Genomic DNA, 27,514 nt, shown 5'->3' on the forward strand with positions numbered 1-27,514 from the left:
TTTGAAATGGATCATGGATAAATTTAGTGTAGCTGCATTTTAATCATGAGTGCAATTCTCAAGAAATAAGAGATTGCCATTATCTGAGGAGGCAATTACCATTCCCATGGTAAATCTATGCAGATATAAGTCAGTGGCTGCTCTATACAGCCCTTGGAAATGGGATCTACAGAGTCCTTGCACAGGAGGAACTCAGGATTAATACAGCCTGACTTTAGTATTGGGACTGCCTGACATCTTTGCTGTTGAAGTGATGGTTGCCAATGTCAAAAAGGAAAGTAAGCAGATCATGATTTCTGCAAATGATAGAGCTACCAGACTGTGCTAAGGGTTCTCTGAGGCACAACAATAAATAAAAGGTTTATCTCAGTTCAGCATCAGGAGTTACCTGAGTCTCTGAGATCTGTGATGGTGCAGCCCCTCCTCCAGAGACAATGTCAGTGCCCTGAGCCACACAGAGGAGCAAGGTCAGCAAGGCAGGAGTGCCCTGAGCCACCTGCTCTCAGCACGAGCACAACTACACCAGGGGCTGTCTGCCAGGGGACACTGCCCTGCCCACGGCGGGAGCACATGGAGCTGGGAGGGAATCCAGCCTCAGCACAGAGCTGTATTTTAGTGCATGAAGGACACAGTGCAGACACTTTACAAAAACAAACACTCTACAGACTCTTACTATGCTTTGGCAAGTTTGTGTCTCCCTTCTGTACATTGCTAAGCTTTTTCTCAAATCCTTTTGAAACAGTAAAAACAATGGCCTATGTGGCTAAAGGAAACATATTTAGGAAAGCTGTTATAGGGAACACTGGGAAATTAAACAAGGGAAACAGCACTGCCTCAGGAGAAACAGAAGGAAATAAGTTTTGCCTGGATGCCACAGAAAGAGGATGGAAAAGTCTGCTTAAGGGAAATAAAGAAAAAGAGAAAAGAAAAAAACAACCCCTCAAGCACTGCATGGTTCAATCTTGCATTTCATCCTCTGAACCCTTTCTTAGAAAAACAAATGGTATGTGACAAACAGAAAGCCCACAGAGACAGTACAGCCCTCGTAACCCAAGATGCTTCTGTACTATCACATAAATCATAAGCCAGGCCATAACTCACTGCCCCACAAATACACAGGAAGGCACAGAGATGAGCTGTGAGGACATAACATACTCCATTCCCCAGTAAGAGACCAAGTAATGGGGGATTAAAATTATGGTGAAAACCAACATCACTGGCAAAACAGAAGGAAAATGTAACTCTGCTAAATATTTCAGCTTCAGCCTCAGTTACCTATTTAGCCCAAGCTAAATGACCTCAGCATAATGAAATTTCTGGTAGAGAAGGAAAACACTCACTGGTACTGAAAAAACACATTTTGTTCAGACTTCAAACATAGAAATCCTGATGTAAATGGCTACAAATCAGCTATTTCTTGTTTACTTTGAGTACGTTTATGGCTTAAGTCAAACGCTTCCCAATCCAACAAAATAAAACAACTACAAAACACATTTTATTTGTATACCCAAGGCTGCTCATCACCCTACAACAGGGTGAAAGAATTTAAACAGTAAGTACAATGCTTCCTATTTTTAATTTAAGCCATGTCTCAAAGATTCATCAGTTCCTCACACTGAATGTTTTTACAGAACTGGTTTGTATTACATCTCTTGGCAGAATCCAACTTGTGACATACAGTTAGACTGCCTTTTAAGAGACACATAGTTAGAAGTGATATTATGCCTTACCAAGGGAAAAAGTATCAGGAGTTCATGCCCTTATTATATACAGACTAGTAAAGAAGTAGGAAAGCATCAGGAAAACCATCATTTTGTGGCTGACATGATTTTGCTTTATATATTTACAATGTTGCTATCAAAAATTGTGGTCCAAAACATACTTTCAGTAATGAATTAGGAAAAAAGTAAAGGCTACAAAGTCAGGCATTTGAGAGGAAGTTAGAAGGTTTTAAAGATAAAAGCTGGAGGTGCTTTTGACACAGTGGGTGGTTAGGGAAAAAAATTCCACTGGCAGAATTTAGGAGAGGGTATGAATGGAGAGAGATAAAGACACTGGCAAAGGAGACTACACAGAACTTTGAAGAGCAAAAAAGCAAAAGCTCCAATTCTGAAAATGAAGAAATAAATTATAGCATACAAGAACTATCTGGGAACTGAGACAGTGGCAGAGACAAAAACAAACAGGACTTGAAGTGTACATGTTGAAGGCAAGTTCTTCCAGGCATGGAAGTACAAATTATCAGGGGACACACTGAGAAGGAAGTTAGGCTGGAGATAAGCAGAAGCCTGGAGAAGAACAAAAAAAGGAAGAGTATATTTTAGAAACACTAAACAAAGGAAAACAGAGATGATGGCAACACATTGAACAGACAGTAAAAAAAAAAAACACAGAAAGATCAAATAGAAATGCAAGAAATTTGAAGAATTATGGAAGTATTCATATAAATAGAGAAAGAAATAGCTAGGTATCACTGCCATATAATTATATGCCATGAATGAGTTTGTGAAGTTACCACTTCACTGCTGGACATGAGTGAAAACATTCATAGCTTTCCTAACTGCTTAAGGTTATCACAGGAAAGACACGTTGAATAGAGAAAGGCTGACCAGCTACTGAAAATGAGAAAGAACCAAAAATGGAAACCCATCACAGTATGTCAAAAGACCTGGCAAAGAAAAGCCCACCAGGACTTCCCCCTTCTCTGGCCACAGCAGGATTTACTGCAGCAGTGTGCTGGTGCAGTAATTGTGACACTGACTTGGAGCAGAATGTGGAGACTGTCAGTCACTTAATCCTCAAAGCACTTGATACAACCTCCACCCAAAAGGGACAAGGTTGTTGAGGTTTAACTGCAATTCCTGCAGTTGTTGAGGTTCAGCTGCAGAAATTTTAAAGCCTCTATCTCTGTCACACATTTTCATGCCCAACAACAGCCCTTCACCCTGATAACCTGCAGGTTATAGTATCCTTTAGAGCATAGCTTAACACTCCTTTCTTCAAAAAATGTGAAAGTTGACGTTTTGAAGGTCAAAATAGTTTTCTGTTTCATGTGCAAGAGATGCAGGATTTTGATCAGACTCCCTAAAGACTCCAAGGAAATACAGCATAGCCAAACACATTCACCTGAGACACAGTAATTCCTTAGCACAAAACAGGTTTTTAGCCTGCCCATGCTTTCCTCTATGGGTTAAGAGATAACAGCTGAGGAAAAAAATAACATGTGATCCAGCTGCAAAAAACATCCACAAACCTGAACTTATTTGCAGGGAAACCATGTTCTGCCAGTTCTTTCCCCTGTTAATTCTCAAGTCTAGTTTCTTTCTGTATCTTACCATTATGTGAAGTACTAATTTTTTTAATATTAATACCACAAAAATGTTACTCACCTCTGGTGTCTGGACAGCAGAACTCCACATAACAGGTCTCTGAAGAAAAATTACTTGCTTTGTGGCTAGGTTTCCTTCACTAAAATTTAAAGAAAATAGTTTCCATGTTTTAAAGGCAATAATTGTCACTAACATATTTGAAGTTATCTTTAGGGTAGGGTGTAAGTTCACAAGTGAGAAGAGGACAGATTAGAGTATTATCCAGTTTATTAATTCCTCAATGGTTCTATAATGATAATTTTTAAAAACAGAGGCATAGGATTAGGTTAAGGTGGTACACGTGAAAATATGGACAGACCAGTACCTTGTATTACCATGACTAGAGTTATTTAACATGTGTGCCCGTGAAAGTTTAAATATCAGAGCTCCTGCTTTTAATCCAAGTCTGCACATTTACATCTGAATCAAACCTTCACAAGTCTTTTTTTAACTTGATCTCCACTGTTAAATATACAACAACATATTACTACCTATTAGTATCACAACAACCAGGCCCAATCTTAATAGATCCATTCAGCAAATCTCTCAATACTTTGTGGCATGAAACTTATTTAGTGCTAAATATAAGTTGTAAAATGTCATCTAACTGACATAGCAGGATAGGCTTGCTGCCTCACCACCTATGGATAAAGGGCTTCAGCTCAGTTTTAATAAGCTTTGCATCAAGAATGAGATGAATGACACCAGGTGTTTCATACGAGGGAGGTACCAGCATAGGCAGGACAAAAGAATATTTTGGTAAGAAAAATAAAGAGGAGGGAAAAAAAGAAGAGCAACTTCAGTCCTGGAACTTTTACAGATGCTAATATTGTTATGGTACACAAAGCAAAGGTGTTGGGTTTTTTCCCAAAAGGGAATTCTTGTAGAAAAATAAACACAATAAGTGAAGTTGCTCCCCAGACCAGATATTACTGATATGATGTTTCATAAGCATTACACCCCCTTAGTAGTGGTGGTAAATACATCCTCTAAGTTTTAATGTATTTCCATCACCTTTCCACCAGAAATACATGTCACCACATTGATAAGATATGTAATACAATTTCAAGACAAGAACTCCAGAATAAGAAGACTTTAAAAATTCTGTTTTCTTCTAAATATCAGATACTACATTTTTATAAGCTCTTCTCCCCTGAGCTGCTTTTGGCCAGTATTCAATAAGATCTTTAAGCATATAAAGTAAAACACTGAAATTGTCTGGCCAAAGGGTGACTACAGATTTAAGAGTGCACTAAATAGAAGTAGCAAAACAGAAACACCAAAGAGATGGCAGTTCATTTGAAGTATTTATGATTCTATCTATTCTATCAACTAGAAAATTGTGTTATTACGCATAACATTACTAAGAACTACTAAAACAATGTAAGCTTTTACTTCAGTATGGATATGTCACAAGGTCAACCACCACACACATGAAGTCAAGGCAACTGGTGCAGGTTTCACAACTGAAAATTATTTTGCATTTAACATCAGGGACTTGCTCCAAGAAAAACCAGGGATTAGAACTGCTCCTATGAGCTCAGAAGAGCTTGTCAACAGCCTGCCCCAGTAAAGCTTCTGGAAGTAAGCTCTGAGAAAGTACACAAGCCAGTACTATTCTCAGCATAAACAGCCACTCAGATCTATGGTTAGTGATGATGGATTTGTGATTCTGTTTGGACCCTCACAGTCTTTTTTTCAGTCTGGCTCAACCCAGGTCACGGCATATCTTTGCATGTATTCCTTGGATGAGAACAGAGAACTAAAACTCCAGCTTGTGGGAAAAACAAAATGCAGGAGAACCAATTCATTCATTTCCTTAAGCCTAACAAGGTTTCCTGTTCTAAAAGTCCCTACCTCACTATTTGCATTCATTAAAAGAAAGTGTTTGGATTTTATGTCATTACAAGGAAATCTGCAATCCTGCAACCTTATTCCACTTGGCTAGGTATTTCTCTGTGCCTCAGTTATGTCTCTTTTGATCAATTGAAAAATGTCTCTTCCAAGCAACAAGGCTGAGCACAGTCTCTGGCATGGGGAAGAGCCTAAGGCTTATTTTGTAACAGTGTCTGCATTCCTTCAGAGAAAAGAAAAAAACCCAAACACTGAGCTACAGCTTGTACAAATTCTACTAGAACAGAAAAAGGACATGATGGTGAGTAGACAAGAAGTAAATTAACAAATTTCTAAGTCTGACCTTATTAAAATGCTGCACACGACAAAGCAGCTATGAGCTTAATTCACAAAGAACTCAATGACAGTGGGATTTCCACAGAATTTAAATGAGAAAAAGTGCTCAGAGCAAGGGAAGCTCCACAGTTTCTCTCACATTTCTACATCCCCTCTTTGCCTCATAAGTCAGGGCATTTTGAAAATACAGATGAAGTGGTGAGCCAGGATAAATGAATAACCATAAAGTCAGTGTTTCTGCAGTGCATTGCCCAGAGCCTGCCCTGGCCATTTCAGGGACTACAGTAATCAGGGAAGGGAAATAAAGGTCACTGCAGAGTAAGGCTGCTGAAGCCTTTTTCCTGTCTCTTCTTTTAAGAGTGGTGAAGAGCAACAGAGACTCTTTTGTTGAAACACCAGCAATTTGTCTGCTTATGCTGTATGGGTGAAACTGTGTCCTCTTACAGGTTGATATTTAAGTCCTCCAAAACACCATGAAGCTACAAGCTCAGTAGTACTGCCAAGGGCTCTGCTTTTTACAGATCCATTTTTTAATGCACGAATATTTTATGTAAAAAACACTTAGAAGAGATGTTAGACAAGATTTTCTGAAAATGACCAGAGGGAATAAGATAAATTATTTAATTATTTTCATGTATGCAGGTGTGGTTTTTTGCAGCCTTTTTTTGCATCTTTATTTCTCAAAAAATATAACTTTGCACTTATTTGGAACTGGGTAGCATCTAGACTTTCAGTTTGGAGACAGACACCAGCCTGGGATACTAAGTGTCCTGGCTTAAATGTTGTATTAAATGAAAAATTTTAAAAGCCTTAAAAGTAATTCTAGTTTTCAATGACAAACATGTATGGACTTCTACAAACTCATGGTAATATTGTACTAAAAATTTACAAGCAAATACTCACAAAAGATCTGACATGAGGAAAAGTTTTACAATAAATTAGGAGAAAAGGAAGACAGAATAGAGGAAAATACTACAGTGAGTAAAAATGGGGATAATAGATAAGATTTTCTTTAAATGCTATGCAAAAATTCTATTTTAAAAGTAAACATGAAAACATAATTTTGTCAGATCATTCCAAGTTGTTGCTTATTTAGTTTCTTCAATGTTTCTGAAACCTCTTAATATTCAGGCTGGGTTTTGAGGTCAGAGTTTTGAGTCTGGGGAAAAAACCAGCTGTTGAGCAGCATAAAGTGTCCTTCTTTATTAAGACTTTTGGATTCCTGGGATAACCCACCACCACCACAGTAATGGCATCTTTCATAGCAGACACACAGTAACCATGCAGGAATTTCTTCTCCTCTTTAAATACCAACATCAATGCCTAAAAATAGTAGTTATCAATCACTACTCAGCCTATCAGAACAGGAAGACAATTTTCTGATTCTCATGAATTCTCAATCCCTAATTAGGAATTCTTGTTCATAAGCTTTTTTCATTTTTTTTAAGCAAACTGAATTGCTGTATATGAGATATACTACAGGCACACAAAGCATGATTCATCCTGTTTCTTCCAAGAGTAACTCACAAGCTACAATGGGATAACAAGCATTAGACAATTCATACAGAGACCTACTCAACCATTTAGGCCAGAGAACAAAGGGTTTTTATTAGGCTGAGTTACTCTGGTGTGGATACAAAATGAATCCAGTTTCAGATTTGGCCAGGATACAACCCCTTTAGCATGGACACTGCTATTAATGCTCTGGTTGTTTCACATCTGGGATGCAGCACTGCTTGAGACCTAATATCTTCCTGGTACATTCTTACTGATCCAAGGAACAGCCCCAGCCTAATCAATCGGTTAATGCTTCCTACAGCACTACATACTATGTTTTTTTTTCCCTTACAGCACTTTGCCTCTGTTAGTTGGCCCTGCCTTGGCTCTGTGATCTCTGAGGTACAAACCAGCACCATTTGATGTGCTGCAAGCACGGGCTGACACTCCCAGAGTGTCACTCAGCAGCTGCTCAGGACATTCCTGACCCTGCTGTCCAAACCCTGTGGGGATGGGTTCAGTTACATTGCTTGTGGGACACAAAAGGTTGGAAGTTAAATATTCTCTCATCCTATGACTCAGAACACACCATGACTACTGAAATCTCCCTGCCATTCTTCAAGATTAAACCCAGATTCTGAAGACTAACTCTCAAGTCCCAAATTTTGGCCAAAATTTCAGCTGTTTATGAAAACCTGGTTGTTCATATAGTCTATAAGTCACCATGTTGAAAGCTAATACACTTAGACTACAAAATTATTGAAGAAATTAAAGGATAACCATTTGTTTCATATTCTGGAAACCACTTCTTCCAGAGGAAAGCAAAACAGAGACACTCAAAAAAAAAAAAAAGCTACAGAACATGCCATATTTTACCACAACTTCTTTTGTCTTTGCATTTAACCAGTTGGTAAAAGTCAACTATTAGAAAAACACTGCCAAAAAACCCCAACACCTACTTCCTGATCACTAAAGCCTCCTTCTTACATGGGGTGAGTTGATTTAATTATGTCAAATCACTTAAGCAGAACTCTAATTTCTTGCAACAGTTTTCTTAGAATCTTTCATGCACATCTTTTTCATGCTGTCTTGATTTAACACAGTGAGGTCTGGGATCCAAAGATTACTCAAGTCATCCACTCTTTGCACAGTTGTTAATGAGCCCTAAGCCCTGTCTCAATACATTTGTTTGCTTTTGAAGTTTGGCAGTCTTAATCTAATGGGTGGAGAACTTAAAAAAAAAAAAGAGAGAAGGGAGGCATTAAAAATTCTTGATCTACTGTTGTATTTTTTTTCTTTTGGCAGGGGAAGGGGGTAATTTAAGAATTGAAAAAAAGAAAAAAGCAAGCCTGGAGCCTTATGGGGAATCCAGGTCTGCAATTTAGCTCTTCTTATGTAGAAGAGAGTCCCATCAATGCTCTAAATAAACATTACAGCTAGAGACCCAAAATTCAGTAGTCTGGTACTATATTTGAGTTGAACCATAGTGTCTATATTAGAGAAGAGAAACAGCCAAATAACTTGCTGGATTAGCACATTCTCTGCCCTAATTTGCAACAAACACTCCGTGACTGTCTTGTGACAACATGACTTTTGCCATGGTCTAAATCAGTCATTCACCAAGGTCCTAAACTAGTGAAACATTTCAACACTTGTTTCTAGTTGAAGCATGAGTAACCTCATTGCTGTGGACTGGGTATGTGATAAAAAGTTTCCTAACTAAAATCTTTCATGCTTAGATTAACACAATGTATTTTAAATTTAGAATTAGACTCACTGAAATCAGTAGTCCTAAGCAGATGTGGCAAAGCACGCCATGAAAATGCTACTTACATCTCAAGCTTTACATACATTTAACATCATCAGCATTTTTCTTCCTTTTACATTTAAGTATGCAAGTAATTATTAATAATTCTCAGCCATAGACACCAAGAATGCTGTAATCAAGAGTTTGGGTACCTGTCATGTCGTACAATTGGTGTAGGCAGGACACAGGTCAGGAGCCATCCAAACTCAGCCAGCGTGTGCAGTAAAGGTCCATAATCTGTTTTAATTTCACACCCCTACATTAATAATTATAAAAAGTAGTAAAGAGACTCTGTACAGGTTTTATTGGCATTTCTACACAATTACAACACCTCCTCTCTCACTTTTAATGAGATAATCCTTTGAGATGACATCAAGCTGTGTTTGGTGGAGATTCATTATTTCAAACTGAAAACAACTTGAAAAGTTCAAGACTACAAAATCCATGGAAAACAGAACTTATTAACATTAGGTATGAGCCCTGACTCATCAAGACATAATTCAAAGTATCTTATTCATTAAACTTGTCACTTTGCTAAATTAGTACCTAAAACTTTTTAAGCACCATAATCAGGTGTCTTAACTGACATTTTTATTTACTCCACATATGAAAGATAAGCATTTCACTTAGCTACATACTTAAGGTTTTGGTGGGTTTTTGGTGGTGGTCTTTTTTTTTTAAATATACAAGTCTTTAGTTTGATGTTAATTTTTTTCACATGTGTAAATGTATTTATCATTGGATATTTCAAAAGAAAATCCAACAACATGATCCAACAATAACTGCTTTTAGACGTCATTCATACTAAAAATCCTAGAAGATTAATATATTTCTAAAGAGTAATTTAAGTAATTTCATTTCTGTAACCTACTACACCAGTAGTAAATTTGTTAGTAAACCCAAGTGTTTCATATTTAGCAGTAAAATTTTCATAAAAATATATATCTGAACATCATACTGAATTAATTCACTATCAATTTTCTCTTGTTGTTTTTCTAGTTCTAGCTGTTTTCTCCCACTTTTTTAAAAAACACTTCCCACTATCAACGTGACCCGCACTTGCGGAAATTACACCTAAATTGGTCTGAAACACACATAAAAACCCCAAGACGTTCTCTTTGGTAGTTGTACTTGTAGGTATGAACATTTACAAATGTCAGGCCAGAATTCCTCTGGCATATTTCTTTTATGTACATTTACCAATGCCCACAAATCTGATTTAATTTTTATCATTTGGGACTTTAGTAAAGCCTATGCAGGTGACTTCAGGAAACCATCCTGAATGTTTATGGAACACTGGTACCAGCACCCTAAAGGAAAAAACAAAGAAAAATACCAGTAGGAAATAGCACTGCTAAATCATCACCTATTTACCTCAATGACTGTCCATTGTTCAACAACTATTGCATCATTTCCTTTCCTGGTAGAACCTGGAACCCCAGCACCTTCTTCTTCATAGATAAATAATCCTTCTAAAGATTTGGGCAAATAATCCCCTGTGAACATAAACATAAGCATTAAGTTTTAGGTTGACAGATTACCAAGATGTACACAAGATGTTTCTTTCTCAACTAACAGTTCTCTAAATAAAATGAAATTATTCAGAAAACTCTAATTTCTTATTTATAGAGTATGCAAGTCAACTTACTATTAAAATCCCCTTTTTTCCTACACAAATTGAACTGTGAACAACTGTCTCAAAAGCATTAACCCATTCCACACTCCAGTATGAATTCCAGTTTCCTGTATTCAACATATCCATTGCAGAGGATGGGCACAACCTTTTTTTTCTGAATTTCAATATTGTCCTCCTGACAAGACATGTGGCTTTTGGTGTGGTGGGAGAGAGCACAAAAATGAGTGAACCATGAAGTGTAAAGTTCAACTACAGCCACTTAGATACATAAATGGCCACAGGAAGAGCTTGAAGCAAGTAATTGTAGGAGGATTCCTGATGGGAAGGAAGTTCGGAGTACAAGTCCCTGACTCACATGTCAAAGGCCGGTAGCATCCGTTTGGCCCAAACTAAAGCTGTGCATCAAATATTGGTTCAGTTTCTGGTTTTCCTCCTCCTAACAGCCTTTGAGAATAGCCTTTTGTGGAGATTTACATTGACAGCTGACTAACCAACTAAATTGGTACAGCAAAATCATGTAATCCCCAGAATATCAGCATTAAATCCCCTCCAATACTGGATGAGATATGTTATTACCTGGGTACTAAAGATGGGGAATTATTCATACAAAGAAGAGCAGACAGCTCTCTCTGTGGGGAATGGAAGACTGTAAAACTGTTGTTAGACAACAGCTGCAAAGATTAATTTCAACAGCTGCAAAACCACCATTCAGTGAACTGTAACAGATCTCCAGAGAGTTCTTTTCCAGCTCTAAAAAAACTTTATAATGAAAACAAGTCTGAATTCTCACCTCTCCTCCACCGAAGGAAATTTGGTTGTTCCACTGATTTCAATAAAAAGGAGTAACAGTTTCAAAGTAAAAAAGATGACTGCTACAAACTGTGGCATTAGACTGTTCATGTGCACAAAATATGCAGTTTGAGAGGGACTAGCTGCCAAATTCCATCAGAAGTAAATCTACATTGATGAGCTTATGTGCCTCTGAGTCACTAAATTTACTGCAGAGCTACAGAAACACAGTGATTCACACTCAAAACCGTGGAGAGCAATGAAAACTGAAGAGTTGTCATTAGTGTCAGGCTTTTGTTTTTGAAGAATCATAATTTAAATTGTAAAGATCTTATGTTTTGCAGGTTTTTTTCATTTAAGGCCTTCAATAATCCAAGAGTTCATATTGTTTTAAATCAAAATTATCAGAAAAAAGCATAAGGCATAGTAAATATAGTAGCTGCTCAAACTGACAGTAATGTTACCCTCCTAATATAATGAAGACAAAATGACTTATGAAAGCCAATTTAATACATTATTCATTATCTATTGCACTTGTTAATCATCTGGAGCATTGCTAAAAACTGTTTAAGGTCCCTGGAGCCTTTTCAACTAACATTTAACAAGACCTTTCTCTACTGCAACCGTGTATTTTGCTTACTTGCACTGCAATAATTAATTATAAAGGAACATCAAATTGCAACTTGATACAAGCAAGACCAGTACAAATCCAAGCAAAGCATCACCTAAGTGAAGTATACAGTGTAGGTTTGCTATCAAACAACATTCGTTACAATAGATAATTGTTTTGGAATTTATTAATCATCTCAGTTTGTTCTGGTCTGTACTCCTAACACTAGGGAACTACAATTCTCTTCACTTTTTTTCAAGCAATTGTACAACAGTAGTTACCACTTTTTTGCACACTTTTAACCTCTGGCTTTCAGACAAATCCAGTTCAAATGGAAATCAAACTCTCAATTACATATTTTACAGCAGCAGTGTTCAAGAGTTCTAAACTTTTCATCCCACTGTCTTTTCCTTAAAAAAGCACAAACCAAACCAGAAGAACTAGCACAAGAGCTTTATTTTGTTATAAAGCTACTCTAGTTTGCTGCTTTGGAAATTGTCAACTTGATAAAACAAAGTAAGAATTTCAATTACTTGGTCTATTATAAATTTGTGGAATCTGATACCTAAAAGGGAGTAATGGAGTAATTTATTTTCTGGGCAGTTACAGATCCACCTGGACATGCTCACATATATACCCTCCCATCAAGAAGCAAAATAGAATAATATTTTTTTTAAATTACATAGTTCTATGTAAACAAGCAGAAATTTCATGATATCCTGGGACAGTACTCACCTTTAGAAGTTTCCCAGTGTACAAAAGAATCAACTAAGGCCAATCCTTGTTTATAATAAAATGCAGTTAATTCTAGCCAGTCTGCTTCCAGTGTACTAACAACTGGCCCCTTTCTTGTTACTTTCATTGACAAAACACCTTCATGGTAGGTCCAGCAGGTAGAATCATCATCAAAAACATTGAAGACTGTATAGAGCTTGTCTAAGGAGAGAGAAAGGAAGAAAGAACCTCAAAGACAGTTCTCCAAAATTTGTAACATTACTAATCTCCTATTTTAACAACATTTTCTATTTCTAAGCAACAGTTTTAATAATTGGTTCTTAATGTTACTCCGCTTAAGACCTAAACACACACAGGACAAGGTGTGAGGGGAGGTACACTTTGGGATATAAGGAAAATGTGAACTTCTTACAGCTGGGCTGTCACTGAATTCTTTGGGTAGCTGGGGTTTGCATAAAGAAAACATACAAGGACTTAGAGAAACCAGTGGAAACAGCCTTCATTTCTGCCACTCATGGAACTTCTGGCTACAAATATTTACAACTATAAAAACAAAAGCTGATTTTCTAAGCAATGCAAGGAATGCCTTGCACTGACTTTAACCCATTAATCTCTGAAGTACCAGTGTAATTACTTGCTCACTGGGATTTTCCCATAGTAACTGATGATCAGTGGAAGTTAAAGATACAAAACCAACATATCCTCAAATTGGTTTTCTGTCTAGGTATTAATACAGTGCTGTAACAAAACCAGTCACAAGCAAGCACTCATTAAAAACTGACATATCCATAGCATATTAGGAAATCAGTGGTGCAAATTATGAAACCCTAACTATGTGAGTGTGTTCTACAAATACACTTGTGTGTCACTGGTGCAGACAAGTAACACAAAGCAGCTGCCCAGAAATATTCTCAGATTGCTTAATACTGCTGGTCAGCCTAAATCAATGCAAACCAACCTTTAAATATCAAAGTTTTTGCACTGTCAAAACAAAGGAATTTGCTTAGATGACCCCAGTTAAGAAGTTAGTTTCTCTAGGCTCCAGAAACAGAAATTTCCAAAATAGGATTTGTACTCTAAGTAATCTGAAAGAATCCCTCTCTGCTTTGAGAAGCCTTACTACACCCACTGCAGGTGACATCAGGTGCCTAGAATAGGGGAAATTCAGAACAAAATGTTGAACTTTTAGTAAGAGATAACTCTTTATACAGTTTTATCACTTTCACAGGTGCTTACATCACAAGTGATCTGTTTATCCTGACAAACCTTAATTTCTTTTAATATATATTGAAGTAAAATCTCTTATTCTACAGAAAAAGGAGATTGTTTCCCAATACAACTATTCAATTCCTCACATCTACCAGAAATTTACCTCTGCAAGCAATGTATTATAGTCAAAATTCAATAAAATAGTTCAAAAAGCAACATAACAGTAAAATTCATACTTACAATCCCCAAATCTATAACTCAGACATAGTTTTTTGCCTCTTTTGAGCAGAGGTAAATGGAAGTGGCACACTGGCATAGCAGTACACCTACACACATGCAAGACTGCCTTGGAAAACTCACATCAGCATTTTTCAAAAAGATTTTTACATAAAAAATAGACCAAGAAAGGTGGTTAAGTTTCCAGAAGTTTTACCTTATGAACTCCAGTGATTTTCTATTTGACTAGTATAGAGAAACCTGGCATATCCTTGCCAAAGCTTTTTGAAGTTTGCTGAGAACACTGCATGTAGGCGATGCACTGGCTGGTGATCTACCTGGTCACACCAGCCTGTACAAACAGTGCTCCTGAACAGAAGCCTAGTTTTCCACTTCTTCCTTACAGGACTGCTAATACACAGCAAACTCACTATTTCAAGCCATAAGAAAAGAGTTAAGCTTTACCAGATTATGCTGTAAAGGCTCACTTGTAGAAAAACTGCTTTTACTCAAGTGTTAAAAATAAGAGTGACATTGATTATCTCTGTGCTTAGAGTCATTATTCTCACAGTCTACAAACTGGAGAGCTGCTTTAACAGCAAAGTGAAAAGGTTGCTTTTGAGAGCAATTAAAACATGTCTGGCTCATCAGGAAATGCGGCCTGACATGGAAGTTTCATGCTGCCTGCTTTCCACACAATTCTGTCTTGCATTAGTTCTCTTACTCAGATTACTTCCTTCTTTTTACCTTTTCCTCTTAGCAGCCAGGAGGCCTTAAGAGTTTCAGTACCAGAAGTCAATGTTTCAGACCATTTTTTGCACAGACTACACCAAGCACCTCATCCTTCTACAACAAAGTTGTCTATCACAGCATCAACATTTTTTCAATTATGCTTTTCCTTCCTATACTTCCAGTGCTTACTTCTCTCTAAGAAATTCATTTTGTAACAATTATTGTCTTCGATTTCATGGTCAATGCATTAATTTCAGCCATCTCTTTCAGGACACTTCTTGAAGGCACATTAACCAGAAAGAATCCATTATGAACGGATTTATTTGGTGTACATTATGTGAGTTGCCTGGAAGCATGTAAAATTATGGCTCTAGCTGGAAGGGGCTCTCTTTGTTGTCATCTTTCAAACAGGCACAACTGGAATCACAAGGTATACTTTGAAATCATTACGTGTTTGTAATTTTATATTGAGTATATCTACGTGTGCGCTGCAGAAAATATTTTATAACAATTGCATCCTTCTAAAAGGAAGGATTTTTACTGCCACATGTTTGTTATACACACACTGAGCAAAAAACCTTGAAAGGTGCCACATACCAAGCCACAATTACACTGTGGGCGATTTTGGGGTGTTCGTGGTTTTCTTTTTTTCTTTCAATTGCAAACTAGAATTCTGACAGTACATCTACAATAGTCTATATGAAAATGAAATATCATTTTAATATATTACTACAGCTCACATACATAAAACAGAAGGTGAGTGTTCCTTCTGCTTTTTTTATTGGCAACTCTTTTAGAAATATGTATACGTTTACATATGCATGTGCAGAGGCATCTTCCAAAACCAGTATTTGATACAACAGAAAATGCTGTTTTATTTTTTCCAATGCCTCAATAAAATACCTTATTTCTGCAACAAACAAGCAGCATTTATTACCATCTCCTTTCCGTGGTTTAGAAGGGCTGACTTCTTTTCCAAACTGGAAATCTGAATCCTCTAACAGTCTGCTTTCTCCATGCATTTCCTCCTCTATCCCACTCTCAGATGAGTGACCACTTAATGTCCCTTCATTCCAGTTTTTATAGTTTTCCTCAAAGTTTTCTCTTCTGTGTTCCCTATTTCTTCTGCCCAGCGTGGATTCCAGCTCTGCACCTCCATCTGCACTTGTTCCATTACAGGCTTTAGGATGAGGAAAATGTTGTGTTACAAATCCCACAAACTTCTTTCCTCTTTTAGCAGCTTCATTAACCTGCAATACAACATAAATTTAGCTGCAAAGTCATTTTGAATTGCATGGACCTTTTTCTTCTTTACAGCTTGTACATACATGAACCACTTTACTAAACTGCTGTAGACATAAAGGCCTAACACTGTATTACAGAAGGGTGACTTGTCTTTGATCCTGCCCCTGCTTCAAAGTAAATGGAAGTTTTCCAGCATGTCTTTGGAGTCAGGCCAAGAAAGGTGGCCAACACTGGTACTGACCTCAGAGTATACAAAAATCCTTCATTTAGAACAAACCCAAAGTACTTTATTTACTGTGTGTTATTGATAAGCAGTATAGTAAGAAAATAAATAGTATTTCTCTAAATATGTGATGCCAGTCATATTAAAAATACTTCTGTAATATTGGAGGTCAGTATCTCTCTCATGAGCCATGAGTCATTACCCCCTGGCTCCCTTGGAGGCTGCTCAGCTTTGTTATTACTGAGGACAGTGGAGGAGCACAGTAAGGAGGGGGCTAGAAGCAAATGAAGTTCCTCCTATTTCAGCCAGTGGTGTCTTCTTGGCACTGAAGTCTCAATGCACAACCGTGACATCTTTGCCATCTGTGGGATGTGCCTGTTCTTGGAGATGGTTTTTTTCCCTGGGTTAAGGAGTGCTGCCATTTAGGAAGGTGACCCCACTGACACTTTGTACTACAAGCTCCCCTGTGAAGTAAAGTCCTCAAAGGAAAGTACAGGAGCTTCAGCTCAGAAAGAAGATATCACATGGGAAGTACTGGATTAAGTGAGGGCAGAGGGGGAAGGAACTTTGTTCAGTTTACTCACATAAACTATTAATCCCCAGGGTGAGTAAAGATCAAATGACTAATGGTACTGCAATCCCTTTTTGGTGCCATGATAGTGACACTTCAGTCTATCTACTGGCACTATTTATGTACAGCAATGATACAGTATGCCAATCACTGTGGTCATATATACAGAGCTGCTGCTTCAAGGACAGCCAAAATAGTTTTAAATTTAACAAGCAACAGAAAAACCGACAATACGAAAATCTTTTTGCTGAAACACCACAAAGTTTTATTGTTTCAGATATTAAAAAAAAAAGTACTAAGACTTGACTGGATTAATGGCTCTGTCTTTCTAAAACTGAGGGCATTTAAAAATCAAATTATTCTCACATACTACTTCTGTAACAGATATGCTTCCAAGACTCCATCACTGCTCATTTCAAGTGTGTTTTTCCTTCTAATCTCTGTCTGCTACACTACACCACCAACCTGGAACAGGTATATATATATTATAAATACATAATGTAATCACATTTTACATTTGAAGAACCCGAAAAAGTCAAAACAAGCCATTTATAAAATACAAACAACTCCCGAAATTTCAAAGATCATTAAAAAGATCTCCAATATGCTTTTTCTTCTACTACCCTCCTTGGCAACTAATACAAAAGATACCACTAACTCTTGTAATAACAATAGCTTCCTGTTACAGCAAGTCTTCAATTTTGCAGAGGAAGTTGAACACAAAAAGAACTAGAACTATAACTTGCATTCCAGTAGAAGTTTTCTGTAACTATACAATGTTTTCAAAAGCTGTGCCAAGTAAATATTTATTATAGTTTCTATACATGTTGTATTTTTTGTTCAAGAAAGAAAAGAACATTTCTTCTTGGGTACTGAACTCAGAAAAACATAAAATTCACATATCATACAAGTGTTTTATAACTGAGCTTGAGCCTGATTTCACTTTCAGTGAAGACTTCCAAAGCTTTACAGAGATATTTAGTCCTACATGACAAAAAGTAACTCTTTTCTCATTTTGAGAGACGTTTTGTAACTTCTATAAAACAAACACAAAACTAAAACCACAACCACTAAATGTAACTTAGACCTATAACAGAAACAAAAATCTGAAGAGAAGTTGGAAACAACCTCCCTTACCTTTTCTAGCAGTTCTTTCACTACTTCATTTGTCAGTGTTTCATATGTTAAAGGACATTCCTCAATCACCAGCCTGGGGTGCCTTTGTCCTCTGGGTGCTGCGTGCTTCTGGCTAGAACACAGAAAGAAAGCAGTCTTTGTCAGGAATTTGCTGCTAACTTGAGCAAATGCTTGCATATAGAATTCTTTTCTTTTGGAACAGTTATGAATGAAATCCTGACAATGCTTCTTCATACTATTTAGAAGTCAGTGGGTTTTGGTGTTTTGTTCTGTTTCTTACACAAAGTGACAGGTACTATGTGTTTCAATGCCAGGATAAGAATATTAATATTTAACAGGAATTTCATCTGAAGACCATGCAGAGAGATATTTTGGAAATGAAGCTTTACTGACAAACAGCTCTGCCTTTGTAATAAATAAATGCAAAAATCTCTGACAATGCAAAACACACACATTTACACTATAAATTTAGTAAGCATAAAGCAGATTCGGTTTTGTAAAAAACACACCATGAATAGAAGCTGACAAACTCCAACTTCAATTTAAAGTTACAAAAGAGTACTCATGTTTCATCTAAAGCCAGTTGTGTTATTAGTCAGACAATATTTAGTGTATGCCAATAATAATGGGATTTTATTTGATGCTTTCTTTGTATAATAATTTCATTTAGAAAATCAATTCTAAGTGAAATTATTAGACATTCAAATATAGACGTTGACCTTCCAAACAGTGGTTGGAGAAGGCGTATTTGCCCACAGCACAACCAGCCTTGGTGCATATGGCACCTGGGAAGGAAACTGGAACCTACACAGTTTCACAGGTATGCTACAGTCTCATCCTTCACCCATTTAAGGGCCTAAAGGTTCCAAAGGATGCCACATCTACAGGGATAAGGCAAATTGTGGGAGCTGTGTGCTGGCAGTGTCAGCTTTTGGAAGCCTCAGCTCCAGGGCAAGCATTTTGCTTTCTTACTCAACTTTTTGCCAACAGGAACAGCATTCACATTGTTTGCAGATGAATTTATAAAGGTTAAGTTGAATGAACAGCAAATACTCCCCAAAATGCTTGTCTAATCAAAGGGTTTGAGAATTTCTCTCAAATGAACACTTTGAGAAAGCATTACTGCAGTGGCAGCAAGGCAGCTTCCAATTCACACCTTCCAGTCCTCAAATAAAGACAGAACCTTTGTGCATCACATAAGGACTCAGGAGAGAAGGGGAAGATTCACAGCTTTTAATGCTGTGAGAAATCCACTTTCTAGTTATTCCAAATAAGAACAAGAGGTTATTTTTTCTGCATTCAAAGGAACTAATGAATGGTAACATAGCTTTGTATGTGCTTTTAGGATCACATAGTGATTTTAATGCAGTAAAAACAGGAGTAATAAACAAGACCATGGAGCTGGAACATAAACAAGCTCCTGCCTCTCCCTCAGTGTCAAAACTAAGCTTTTGTATGACCTCTGCTCCAGAATGAAGATTTTCTTCTTAATAAGGAAAAACCCAAACTATCCTGACAAATTAATTCACAATCTATGTCATTTTCCCCTGAGAAAGACAAAAGTTTTGAAAACCAAGAAAAAGCAAGCATGAGACAGTTTAAAGCAGCTTATTACTCTCCTAGTATTTTAGTTAACCTTTTATTTGCTGCAAGTTCTAAGACAGATATTACACTTTGGATTTTTGTTAGGATATTTACTAAGGCAAAGGAAACATTAGCTTACTGTGTGCTTAGCCTTTAAGACATTACTAACTGGCTAATCTGAGGTGCTCATTTCAAATTGATAAGCAATGAATGTTGAGCAGCCTACTTACAAATGGCTTCAGTACAGGATCAGTGTATTCAAGTTATTTCCCTGTTACCTCAGCTTTAACCGGGAGAGCACCACTCGATACATGTGACTCGCAGGGAAGCTCCTCCTCCGTCCCACGGGCAGCAGAACGGGATGCACAGCTCCCACAACATAGCCTTTGCTGTAATACTCTCCACCCGAGCTGCTATATCCAACACAGAACTGATCCTGATAACTTCTGGATTTGAAGAAGCTAAAAAGCATTGAAAGCAGAAGAGAAGCACATGATACTGTGTATGTCTACAAACACTTCGGGTGAGTTCCTTTTATGTAAGCCCCACAAAACCTATCCCCCCAGCCATTTATTAAAACCTACAGTTCTATTTACACAAGAAAAAGCAGATTCACGGATGATTCAACACTATTCAACTACTTCAAGTACCTATTTTTACAACTTAATACGATCTATTTTTAACATACTTGGCAACATTTTCTGTTTGATCAAGGTCTGCCAAGCTGATTTAAAAGCTGTGTTAACATCTAAACACATAATAGGGTTGAACTTAACAAAGCAACTATTTTGTCTAGCCAAAGCTTTAAACATACTAATGCAGTATCCTTCAACTCCAGTTTTCAGGTAAATTCCCATATAACAGATTTAAGCCTATGACAATTGATTTGTTTCCATTAATTTTTTTCCCTTAGAAGTGATCTGAGGAGTATCAGTTGACATTTTGACAGTCCCAATTCCTTTTTTCAACAGACTTACACATCACCTAAATAAGCTTGTGCTGGCACTGATTTCTAAGGAGGGTCCCTCTCAGAGTGTGCAGGCATTTTGCATCAATAGACAGCACCTGGATAATACATTATTGTTAGGGAAAACTTCTTGGAGAACCTTTTTTGAATGGTCCACAGATTTTGCAGAGAGAAAAGGAAGACTCCATGCTGGTAACAGATACATGTTCTGCTACAGTCAGTCTGATGGGTCAGTAATTCCTGTTTCTCACAAGTACAGCTGGAACTCTAGATGCTCTCAGAAAGCAGGAAATCAATACTCATACACAAATAGCAGGAGAAGAGTCATTATGCCAGCACAGATTTGCCAAAGCTTTCATCTTTTGAACTTAGGAACTCTGATAACAAAACAGTCTGGCTGGAAATCTGCTGGTCTATTGGTGAGCCCTGCTCCGAGCAGCCTATTTGCCTGGATCCTCATGGATCCCTCTATGCAGGACTTTCTATGCATTAAGATCAGTGCCCATCTCCATCAAAGGATGCCTCAATTAAAACTAAGCAACACTTTTTCCAATATACAAGCAACTGTAATGTGCTGCCCTGAACATTCCCTTTCAAACCATACAACTGAAAATAATTAAATACACTAACTCTTATTTGATTCTGTAATTAAAATTGCATGAAGTAAAAAATAAAGTAAATGCAATTACATAAATCTCTCATCACTTTGCTGAGTTAATTTCTTGTCCCTACCCTCTCCTGTCTATCTGCATTATAGTGCAGGTTGGCAACAGAAAGGAATTTAAGGACCTACGACACAGAAGTCACTAACTTTGTCTATCCTACTGTTTTAACTATCATAAACCAGAGATATGACTCCTTAGTTTGCACAAATATTTTATTCTAATAAACTGAATTAGAACTCTGCTGATTCACAAGTAGTGTTCTGTAAAGCCTCTGTAATGCTTTCACACTATAGAATGTGGATAATATTGACATACATACACTTACTGAGGGCTTTAAAAAAAGACCACAAAAAAACCCACAAACTATCAGAAACTAGTATTTTACAACACTCAAATGCTTTTTAATACCAATTTCTACTAATGGGAAAAGGATGGTGGCCTACTATGCTTGTCAGTGTAAGAGCCTTAACAGAAAAGCCATCCAGAAGAACCAGAACAATTTATACCAGGGAAACACACACCACCAAAAATTATCACCAACGTACATATTGATGGTTTTTTGCTGATAACCAGCAAATTCAAGCTATCAACTAAGCTGTCAGTCATTCTCAGTCATAAGGACAGGGCTGTTGCACTTATTCTTCAGGCAGACACTGTATCACAGCTTCCCTTTTGTAAACAGATGATATTTTGTCATTAGTAATACTCCCATCCCATGATTCCACTCTTTGCAAACCCAGGAGCCACACGTATTGAGAAATAACTGCTCCATAGCCCACAGACCAAAAAAGCAGGAATGATGCAATATGATCATCAAATTCCTGATTTTATAAAGGTCTTAAACCCTTTTTCATAACAAAAGTTTCCTTCTTGACATGCTCTCAACAGGTATCCAAAATACTGTAGCAATAAGAACTCCAGCTAACTCTCCAGCTGCATAGTAAGCCTCAGATGCAGGACAGGTGTTTTGTCATCATCCTCAGTATTTCATACATATTCACACTGGTATTCAGAGTGACAAGAACTTGACAGCATGTCATCTTAGTAGGCTGCATCAATATTTTTTCTTTTCCCTAATAGGATAGTGGATAATGCATAAGCATTCTGCTTAGTGGAAATATAGAAACTATCCCTACTTTCTGGTTAAACTGACTTCAAAAAATAGCAGCTGTTTGTATGATTGGGATATGCTTCATGACTGAGACCTTGGGATTTACAGTCACTGACCAGCATTTAAAATTACACTTCAGAGTCCGCTGCTCCCTCTTCTTTGTACTACTCCAGTCCACCAAAATAAAAGATTGGCTGTGATTTTTTTTTTTTTTGTTTGGGATTCCCCTGATGGCCATCACCCTCCATGGAATTCAAAGCTAATTTTTACAGTAGGGATGGGAGCATTTTGGGGACCAGGAAGTGGAGAAGCCAAGGTTCAGTGCACAGCTAATAACTAGTTAAGATGTACAGGGACTCCAGCCAGCAAATTCAGACTACAGCATGGTTGACCTAATCTGCATCGTGGCCTGGGAGAAAACATCAGGGACTGCTGAAAGTTTCCCCAGCAGGCTCATTTTGACTTCACATTGCATATACCTGATAAAGCACTGAATAAGGCATAGTGAATTGAAATAACACATTTATGCTTGCTATACTGTTATCTTGACGCAGGACATGGTTTACTCTGAGACCTTAAAATATTATTTAGTGCAGATTTTCTGTTTTGCACTGGTGCAAGATCCAGTAGCAAGAAATCACTTGGGCACACAGAAATCTCCTATGCAGAGGAAGACTTTGTTCTGGAAGTAGGCAAAGTAGAATGAGTGCCATAAATACACAACAGCAGAGGAAAAACTTTGGTCTGAAGTGATAAAAGGCTCTCAGTTTAATTAAGTCAAAGGACATTCAAAGAGCAACAAGTACATGAGCAAGTTGACTGAAGGAAAAAAAAAGAAAAAAAACTCAGTATATTCTCCACAGTACTTGAGCCAATCCATCCATTTCAGAAACACTTAGAATTGAAAAATGCCTCCAAGACAGTAGGAATATGCACCATGTTCTTTTTCTGTATTCATCTTGGCTCTAAAAATAGAGACTTCAAAAAAAACCACTTAAGGTTATATACACATATCTAGAACCATTCAACAGAAAGATATCTTTGTTTACAAATCCCCTTACTTCCAGTAAGAAATCTAAAAAAGAGTGAGGTAACTATCTGAAACTGATCTCAGTTATTAACATTCATAATTCCACTGCAGCAAAGCAATTCTGATTATCAGACAAAACAACCGAAAATGAATCTTTACTGCTGTACTGCTAGGTTATTAAAACAGAGATACACCTTTAATTGCACATGTTTGATGGGTTATTACTTCAAAGGTCAAAACCACCTTTAAAACAAGTAATTTATAAAACACTATTAGAAACTGTAACTTGAAAACACAGCAAAACTATCTGGAACACAGGTTATTTAAGAGCACTGCATGCTCTTCAGTTTCCAAAAAATTTATCCTTCCTGTATCAGTAGCTAATCCATGCATGCATTAGGTAGTCTAGCTTTATTTCCAGTACATTACCATTACTTATTTGATAGTTTTGTTTCTTCAAAAGGAAAAAAACAGTGAGAAACTTTTTGTGTAAATAAACAGAACAAAGTTAGATATCTAGTACTATACACCTAGCGAATATATCTTCAATTAGTATCTTACATCTTTTTAATGAAAAGACTCTTGTATTTTAAATAAAAATATTACAACACTTAAAAATCATCAAAAGCCAAGTTTTGTTTATGAAAAAGTTCCTGCAATTGCACTAAGACCCTGGACTTACACTACTTCCCTTTATCCAACCCTTCTAGTAACAGCATTTACTTCAAATCCTTGCTATTAAGCATTTCCAGTAGATTGGGTTGCTACAAAATGCAAGTTACTATGAAGTGACTGTAAAACTGAGCTGTCTGTGCTCTGAGGGCAGCCATCTGGGCTTGTTTATGTTTTCAACTTTGTGGAACAGGGAGTTGCTCTGTTAGAGATGGGACACCCTCGGGAAGGAAGTATCCCACAGAGCACTGTCTGCCTCTAGCTATGCATACAGATTTAGTTTCATTTCAGTCACAATTTCAAAAGACTATTCAACAACTTACAAGTAAAGCATTTGGGAAAAAAAGCAAGACAAAACTCAGACTCTTATAACAGAAACTTCTACCAAGAGACTGCGGTGGGTGTAAGAGGGGAAGTTACTCCTGATATACAACTAAGGAACAGACTTACTTCTGCATAAAGAAACAAGGACAATGACAGCCTGTTTTCGGAAGTTGAGTGCATTTAAAAAATTGTTATTCAATTAAGGCTCAGGCACAGTGTATTTTCTGAACCGTCACACCGAATTCAGACAACCATTATTCAAAGCCAGTACGGATGGCAGTATGTGACTCACAGGAAACTAGGAAAAATCTCTTAACAGTTTCTAGCCAGCTTCCTTAACGAGGACAGTTGTATAATTTGGAGAGTTTGCTTGTTAAAAATACTTCAGCAGTTTCCATTGTAATTTTATACAAGTAAGAACCTTCGTCATGATTTGTGTTTCAAAATAAAAGTCTTACATTTTGGCTAGCTTTGATAAAAGTGCCTAAGATTTACTGTAAGTCAAACAAGACAAAACGAAGTTAAATCCTGTTCCTTCTTACTTCAAAATAGTAAAGATACAGCATAAAAAAAATACCTTCTAAGGTAAAATCCAGCAATACATATTCATAAGCAGAATCCGTCTTTGTTTCAACTTGTGGTCTCTTCAGTGTAGAAAAGATTTTTCCAGGGCTGCTATCATCTGGGTCTTCCAGCTTTCTCAGTCCGCACCCCATGGCAAGATCTGCAAATGATTAAGTCGCAGGAAAAGGTGGGGGGAGCAGCAAGATCTGTCGCTCTTACTACAGGGGAAAAAAAAGGAACCAAATAATTCCCCTCGATTTTTTTTTCCTATTAGCTGTAACTCCAAACAGAGAAAAAGTCCAGTTCCCAGACCAAAAAGCAAAGGTACTTTCCATTCATTTTTAATATAGAAGCAGTAAGCTCGTGATGATTTCACGCTACAAACTTGGCTAAGAGTAGGCTGGATTTCGCAGCAACATTAGAGCTGCTCCCAACTAGCAGAGATTTTCCATGCCACGTCAATTTACAGCCAGCCCCTATCAGTGCTCTCTTGCAGAGGACACCAATAGTGCTTTGTTTGTCCTTCTAGACTGACTGGGTGAGGGGGGGCAAGGGGGGAAGAAGAACTGAAAAAGAAAGTTAGAGAGAAACTTGTCTGTCATTACTTACCTCCAGAAATTCCCAACTGCAGTAGAAAGTCAGACAGGAAAAAAGCAAGTTAGTCAGAAAGAAAGAATGAGAAAAGAGCCTCAACATGGTTGGAGATGAAAATCACTTCCAGAAAGGAAGTCAGCTTCAAGAGGAAATTGCTTCTGGCATCTCAAAGGGTAGAAAGGCAAATGAAAAGCTGTTTAGTCCTTATTTTAGATTTTAGAGTTGGCTCCTATTTCCTTTCTACAGGGACTTTCTTACAGAGAAAAAAAAATCCACAAAAACAACATGAACACAGTGTAATAGTGTAAAAATATGTAGTAAATTCTTGTCCAGAAAAATCAGTAAGAATCTTTAGCATGAAAATTAACTTATGTAACTGGTTTTGAAAAATGCCAAAAATAATTACACTGAAATATTCCTCATTTCAAATGGGAAAGACTTTGTCAATACTACATATGAAAAAAATTACAAAACTTTGTTTTCCACTATTCCTGGGCATTGAACAAACAGAATCCTTTTCTCCTTTATTAAACTCACCTTAGTTGGTACAGCCACAGACTATCAACACCGTAAAAAGTTTTCTATGTTAACTTTTCTTTAGGTTCTAAAAACTCAGTATAATTTTAAGGGCTCTCATTACTCTTCCATTAACTAGTCACTTGTACTACTCTTCCATTGCAAGTCACTTGTAACTGCACTATACCTGATGCAGGTCACAATAATGCATAGGGAGAAAAAAGGAACACTGAGTGATTTTCTGTGGCCCTGCTGTTTCCAGGATGAACTGTTAGAAATTGGCCTTTTTATTTTTAGACTGAACCTAGAGAAAATCAGAGTCATCTAGAAAAAAACTGAAGATTTGTAACACCATTTTAGATTATATGAATAGCACATTTAAATTCTAAAGGCTTTTCTGCTTTTTTCATTGAAATATGTATACCTTACTAAAGATGCTAATAGCTTCTATAAAAAAATAACTCCAAGTTAGAAATTAACTATTTGTGGGTTTCTGTTCTACTGCAAACAAAGTGATCTAAGTTTTTATTTAAGTAATTTAGCAGGCATAATAAGTCTAGAGACTACAACCTTTTGAAACATACATTATAGATTATAGTCACTTAATTCTAGAAAAAAAATTACAATCACTTAGTGCAGAGCCTGGAACTGAAGCTGTAATTAGTTCAGTCTTTAAAACAGGCTCCCAGGTGCTGAAACAGAAAGGAAATCCTCAAACATTGTCTTTTCAATTAAAACCTAAGAAAACGTATCAAATATGCAGAATTCTTCATCTTCTTGAGAGTCTTCTCACAAAGAAATTGCTCCCAAACACGATTTTTTTCCCAGTAAAGGTTATCCCTGAACTGTTGCCATATCAGCCATACATATAAAGTGTCCACTCAGCCTTGAGAATCAGCTGCTCCGTTCTACACAGGCCTTAAGTTTCATTTTAACTGCTTGTATGAAGCCATGGCATGAGCAAGATAGCTGCAACTAAAACAACTTCTTTGCAGCACTAGTCCAGTTGTCAGCAGGCTGCTTTTTCATATTTCTTTAACTTAAAATAGCTAAATTTTCAACAAGGCCATTCTGAACATGTATTTTGAACTCTTCATGACAAGGCTTACACAATATTACAACCCCTTCACCAAGACAGGATTTTCCATAATATAAACAAACTCTTACAACACCAGGAAGAATCACAGTTACAGATAAAAGCAATGGTCCATATTTTGTGCAATCCTAGATAAGAATAAATAGTTATAGGCTTCCAAGTTGGAAGTCAGTCAACAGTTGTCATTGCAGACTTGACTCAAGTCACTAATACAAGCAAAGGTTGCACAGACCAAAAAAAAGAAAACAAAACAAAATCGGCAAGAATGAGCAGCATCTCTCACTGGAGTTGAAAACTGCATCAAAACACTTGAATGACTCAGGAGAGACACAGGATCACAAGATTCTTAAGATTCAAGAGCTGCTTAAAGGGCTGCAATTTCCTGTTACCAAGTGGATACAAACTACAAAACAATCTACTTCCAGT

At 37.1% G+C, this 27,514-nt stretch overlaps 1 protein-coding gene across 1 annotated transcript in view; it reads right to left on the bottom strand.

Moving 5' to 3' along the window:
* Positions 1-25,306, bottom strand: part of RFTN2 (raftlin family member 2) — a 29,395-nt gene extending 4,089 nt beyond the window's left edge. Inside the window, 9 exon segments of the mRNA XM_036386275.2 lie at positions 3,390-3,468; positions 9,015-9,118; positions 10,237-10,358; positions 12,633-12,833; positions 15,727-16,039; positions 17,966-18,077; positions 19,828-19,948; positions 19,951-20,010; positions 24,896-25,306. Coding sequence (XP_036242168.1) covers positions 3,390-3,468; positions 9,015-9,118; positions 10,237-10,358; positions 12,633-12,833; positions 15,727-16,039; positions 17,966-18,077; positions 19,828-19,948; positions 19,951-20,010; positions 24,896-25,034 — 1,251 coding nt within the window. The 5' untranslated portion in view covers positions 25,035-25,306.
* Positions 25,307-27,514: the final 2,208 nt, after the last annotated feature.

This window comes from Molothrus ater, chromosome 7 (assembly GCF_012460135.2).
Source record: "Molothrus ater isolate BHLD 08-10-18 breed brown headed cowbird chromosome 7, BPBGC_Mater_1.1, whole genome shotgun sequence".
Lineage (NCBI taxonomy): Eukaryota > Metazoa > Chordata > Aves > Passeriformes > Icteridae > Molothrus > Molothrus ater.